Source organism: Chenopodium quinoa, unplaced genomic scaffold (genome assembly GCF_001683475.1).
Source record: "Chenopodium quinoa cultivar QQ74 unplaced genomic scaffold, ASM168347v1, whole genome shotgun sequence".
NCBI lineage: Eukaryota > Viridiplantae > Streptophyta > Magnoliopsida > Caryophyllales > Amaranthaceae > Chenopodium > Chenopodium quinoa.
The window spans coordinates 156,673-162,600 of record NW_018744656.1 but is presented as its reverse complement, the minus strand read 5'-3'; the positions used below and the strand labels follow the sequence as shown (position 1 = coordinate 162,600).

The 5,928-nt window shown below is 32.4% G+C and overlaps 1 protein-coding gene across 1 annotated transcript; it reads right to left on the bottom strand.

The window, feature by feature from the left end:
• Positions 1 to 349: 349 nt before the first annotated feature.
• Positions 350 to 4,262, bottom strand: LOC110701694 (protein DETOXIFICATION 19-like). Its single transcript, XM_021879323.1, has 6 exons — positions 3,770 to 4,262; positions 2,211 to 2,758; positions 2,022 to 2,108; positions 1,871 to 1,927; positions 1,320 to 1,558; positions 350 to 1,226 (listed from the first exon to the last, which is right to left on the bottom strand). The coding sequence occupies exons 1-6, from the start codon at positions 3,983 to 3,985 to the stop codon at positions 988 to 990; spliced, it is 1,386 nt and encodes a 461-aa protein (XP_021735015.1). The 5' UTR covers positions 3,986 to 4,262; the 3' UTR covers positions 350 to 987.
• Positions 4,263 to 5,928: the final 1,666 nt, after the last annotated feature.

The following is a 5,928-nucleotide window of genomic DNA, read 5'->3' as shown; positions in this document are numbered from 1 at the left end:
GAGGTTACTCAAGTTACTCGGTCAGGGGTTACTTGAGTTACTCCTGACCGAGTAACCCCTGACTGAGTAACCCCTCAAGTAACCCTTGACTGAATTACTCGAGTAACCCCTAACCGAACTCCTTAAATATACCCCTAACCGAGTAACTCGAGTAACCCCTGACCGAGTAACTCGAGTAATCCATGACCGAGTAACCCCTAACCGAGTAACTCGAGTAACCCCTAACCGAGTAACTCGAGTAACCCTTGACCGATTAACTCAAGTAACCCCTGACCGAGGAACCCTTGACCGCGTGAACCCCTCGAGTAACCTCTATCTAAACCCCTCAAGTAACCCCTGACCGAGTAACTCAAGTAACCTTGACTGAATAACTCGGGTAACCCCTAACGAAATAACTCAAGTAACTCCTGTCACACGGTGTGACCTGCTGCACCAAAAAGTTGCTGTAAAATATAACTATGCACCATGTATGTATAATAATATTTGTAAATTATTTTTAAAAAAGGAATTTATAAGTCATAAATAAATTTTCCTATTCCCTAAAAAAAATCTATCATTTATAGTTATGTTTGGCTAATAAGTTGCGTATCCCACAGGCATTTTATGGAGCTGAATTTTCATTGCCGCTAGTTGAGAGCTCAAATGTTGTCCATTTCCGGAGTCGAGTAATCAGGAAAAGTGAACTAGATTGCAAGACGAGGCCGCATATTAAACCAATCCAAAGACCCTAAACCACAGATTTGTGACAAAGAAGATATGGAGGCGAATCATTAATCTTCGTTCTGCCTCTAATGTGTACTCACTCCGTATTTTTTAAGTGAAACGTTTTGACTTTTTATATACCATTAATCCAATTTGACTAATGTTTATGATTCATAAATATAATATAGTATTGTAGGTACTTATTGAAATCGTCTTAATGAATAGTTTATTAATATTCAATTATTATAAATTTAACTTATTGATAATTAAAAATATTATTATTGATCAAAGTATTGTATTGACATATGTGTAAAAGAGAAATATTTCACTTAAAAAAAAATAGGGAGTGAGTAGTAAACAAAAGCAGTTGCAAAAGGGAAAAATGTAATAATAAATGATAATTACCTTGACATACATCTGAAACTTGAAGGCAATTAAGTATGCAACGGGCATACCAATGAGGTAGAATGTCCCCAAGTTAATGTACATGACTAAATGCTGCCAACCACATCCCCTGCATACCCCTGTTTGGTGAACAAAAAACAGCATAGAACATGGATGAAATAAATGAAGGAGATAAATCTAAGAGGAAGAAAATGTGTAATGAATCTAAAGACCTGATAGTATGCCTTGAATCGAGTCCAAAAAAATTGAAATACAAAGCATAGGAGTCAAGGAGGCAAATGCTTTGATTATACTGGCATTGCCACCAAAGAAGCCTGCCCAAATATCATGTCCCAAGCCTAGAACAAGAACCATAAAAACCGCTAGGAGAATCGACAACTTCAGTGTCACTCTCATTGCATGCTTTGCTTGATTTACTTTCTCGCCTCCAAGCTCGTTAGAAACTCTCGTACTATCATGGTAATTGTTAAGAATTGTAATAATAATAATAATAATAATAATAATAATAATAATAATAATAATAACACAAATTCTTATATAGTGTGCCAGTCATCATAGAGGTTACTTCGTTAGTGTTAAAGGAGTTAATCTGTCAGTGTTAAAGGGATTACTCTGTCAGTATTACAGGAGTTACTAGTCACTATTATAGACGTTACTTTATTATTTAAAAAGTGGTCACACGGACAAGATAGACTGTATAATAATAATAAATTAAAAATTCAAACTTGAGAAATTAAGGAATTTATATTTTTTGCATTCATACCTTGCTGCAGCACTCAGCCCGTAAGTAACCATGTAAGCTATTGTTTCTGTATTGACACTGTATAGATGAGATGAGCGCAAATATCATATATATAGCAACGATTCTTTCATAAAAAAGAAGAAAAGATAGAGAGAATAGAATCAATTTGTACCAGATTGCGACGAGTGAAGTAGTTGTTTCAGAATTTGGCATGAGGCCAGCCAACAACACCAAGATTTCAAATGCCCAATACTCCAAACTGAGAATTAAAATTAGTGTCCAAAATAAAAACATCTAGAAATCTAATTGTACGCCTGTCACAATGCGTAACACAGGATTATTGGAGCAATAATGTACTCACCAAACCATAGCAGCGGAAGGTAATGCCAATTTCAAGTAGACGAAGACATGGTGAAACGATTCCTTTGATAACCCTCTCCAAGTATGCTCGAATTTTTTAGCAATGCTCACATATATGACCAAAATTATAAGCGATAACCAAAACGTCAAGGAGGTGGCCAATGCTGCTCCCGTATATCCAAGGGTTGTGAAATGAACCAAGAAATAGCCAAGGACACAATGTAAGAGTAATGGAACGAGTGAGAATGTAACCAAGGGTAAAACCACAGATTGTGCTTGGAGGAACCTTAAGATGTTTTGTAAAAGACCAAATGCGAATATTCCTGGTATTAGAAATCTCATGTAAACTGCTGCTTCTTTAGAAATGTTCGAATTTTGATGGAGTAGTATATTCAATATAGGTTCGGTGAACCACCATATTGTAGATATGATTATGGAGAAAATGATCGAGATCATACATGATGCTTGAAGATATATCCCTAGCATTTTGTACAAGTTTGCACCAAATCCTTGCCCACATAATGTCTCTAGTGCACCACTTAAGCCAATCTACAATAGTGGCAAAACTAGCATTTTTAAAAGTGGTTCAAATTAATTAAAATTAACTCTTAATCATATAAATTATTCTATTATACTAAATCATCAAAGCACACATACATGTACACTTTTGTTAGGGCTTAAAAATCTTTTCAATAAAAATATTTTCATACAAAGTATTATTTTTACCAAATTAAATATATTAAAAAAATTAAATGGATATATACTTTTATTTGAACTTAGCTTTGCCCAAGATATATGATCACAAAAGGTTTGACTAATGGAAGATTAATTACAATTAGTCTTCCACAGGACCCTCTCACCGTGAGACTGGAAGATTAATGAAAAATTATCGTTGAAAAGCCTTAAGATTTCGTTTCAAAATAATTGAAACACTTTGACTTGAAGTATATATTTTGACTATAGTTTCTAACAACGTTAATTTTTGAAAATATTATTGATAAAATGATATTAAATACTATAAAATTTCATAATTTAATTATTTTTCAATAATTTTTTATAAAAATATAATTGTATGTAATAATGTAAATTGACAAGTGTACCTAATTTGACGGCTTCACTTATCTATCCTAGAATACCTTTAATAATTACAAAATCATCATACCAATTGGTTGTTGGTGTAGTAGTGATTGGGGTTACACTTGGTAAGGAGGACCGCGTGTTCGATCTCCCACAACAACAATTGGGAGGGAGCTGGGACCTAACCACTCAAAACTGAGCTCCGAATTCGAATTAACTCGAAGGGTGAAACGGGTGGTACACCAAAAAAAAAATTACAAAATCATCATTTTATCATCTACAGTAGTACTATGTGAAAAAAGTTAATAAGTCAATAGCCATAAAAGTTACCAAAATATATACTCCGTATTGTAAAAAAATTCTTCATGACTTATTACTCTATAATCATTAAAACTGTATAAATTAAATAAATCACATTCAATTCTGCAAAAATTAAAGATAGAGATCTAAAATCCAAGAATCAAAAGAGAGGAGAAATCTAACCATGAAAGAAAATCCGGTGACAGTTGCCCAAGAATTGGCAAGAGTAGAGCTAGCCAGTTGTAGTTGACCGAGATGACCAGCAAACATAACCGAAACCAATGGAACCAGATTGTAAAACACATTAGTGAGTATCATGGGCAGTGCAAATGATATTTGTTCCTTGGCTTCCTTCACATCCACCACCTTCTTCAACATTTTTCTTACATTTTCTCTCATCTCTTCACCCGTTAGTTTCGGCAGGCACTACTACTCGTACCGGATCGATCGGAGTTGCCTCAATTATAGTTTAATACGGAGTAGATCTATCATGGTCGAATCAAACTTGTGATTTGATTTGAATACATACGGAAAAAAATATAAAAAAATTGTCTATTTGCAAAAAATCAAATCACTAACATGAAACTTCTTAGAGCTGTATTATGGGTGATGGGTCAAGTTTGGTGAGATCAAGTCGATTATATTTTAAATTAGAGTCATGGTACCAGTTGAAATTTTAACTTGGTATTTTTTGGGTTAGTTTGGATTGGGTCAATATATAACACTTCTATTGTTGGAGTATCCACTAAAAAGTGTCATCCTTCCAACATGTACCTCTAATCGTCTATGTTGTTAAGCCAATACATAAGAAGTATAATACATCAACTTTATACCCTTATGAGTGTTACAATTGTATTAAAGCCTTTTGTACTCCCTTCATCTTCCATATAAGTCTCATTTCACCTAAAGATTTTATCCGTCGTAGACTCGTAGTATAATATTTTTATCCATCTTTTTACACACTTTCAGTTGGTCAAACCCCACTATTTTCTTTTATCAAAACTCACTACTCACTATCATTTTTTCCATTCGCCTTCCTAATGACATGTGCAAAAGGCGAGCAAAACTATTATTTGAGGCAGGGGTGAGTACGTAGTGTGAAATCACATTAACTAGAGGTGTTAGGTATCACTATAATATTCAGTTTTTATTTATTTTTTATTTTTATTTTTTTATTATTACATTCATAAGATACATGTTATATAAATAATAATTAAAAAAAAAAAATTAGTCTAACTTATTAAAATCACTATCCACTAGAAAACAAACAACAAAGTGAAAATCACCATTTTTTTAATGTTTTAAAATAAAAGAAAGCTAAAATAAAAAAGTCAATAACTGATGTGAATCAAGTCCCCTTTCTTATAACTATCTTTATTGCTTTGTTTAGGCACTCTCTTGATTTTACCTTACTCTTAAAGTAGGGGTTGTACAAGTGAGTTTTAATAATAATTTTATTATTTTCTTAGTAATAGTTATGGAGCCTTGGGCTTCCAAAGCCGTCTTAATTAGTTAGTGGACTATCTTGGCTCATTAATTAATTATTAGGACTTTTATCTAGTTTGCTTGCGGAGCAAGTAGGATAGATTTATTTTTCCTATATATACTAGTTGTATGTCAATTATTTTAATAGGATGTTTTATGAATTAAAAGTTGAGATTATTGAGCTTTTGCTTGAAGAGAATTTTGTTAAGGTTCAAACTAGTTGTTCTTAAGATCAAACTTAGAAGTCGTTGCCTTCTAAGACTATCTTTCAAATTTCCACCATTAAAATCACTCAAATCCTTCCATTAAATATAAACCGTAAAAAATACGCATCAATAACCAACAGCAAACAACCCTAGTTAAGTGCATTTTAATTTTTTGACATTGCTAAAATGTTATTCTTGATGTAGGTGCTAGGTGGGTATATAATAAGTAAGTTTATGTTACAGTATTAAAATAACATCAAATCCTAAAACGAAAACTATTTACGAAGTATACAAGTCTTTATTCAGAGCTGAAGATATATATATACTTCCTCAATTCCTCCATTGTTTTACACTACATTTGTTTCATAATATTTGCAGCTTTGAAACAGAGGTAATACTTAATTTGTTTAATTTATTACGCTTGCTAATACATAAGTCTAATCAATAATATCTTCATTTCATAATAAATCAATATTATAACAAATAAATATCATGACATGATTTGTTGAGAAGATTTAGATAAAGTCTCACATGTTTATTTTTTATTTTTTTCAGTATAAATGATAAAATACGGTCAAACTGAGCATATATATAATACTCCATAGTAATATTTAAGGCAATTTGTCTGTCCAAATATTCTGCAATACATAT

Coding starts and splice junctions, on each gene's coding strand:
- LOC110701694 (XM_021879323.1), bottom strand. CDS start 3,985: ATGAGAGAAAATGTAAGAAAAATGTTGAAGAAGGTGGTGGATGTGAAG. Junction 2,109..2,210: donor CCTTCCGCTGCTATGGTTTG/GTGAGTACATTA, acceptor TTTAATTCTCAG/TTTGGAGTATTGGGCATTTG. Junction 1,227..1,319: donor GATTCAAGGCATACTATCAG/GTCTTTAGATTC, acceptor TTCACCAAACAG/GGGTATGCAGGGGATGTGGT.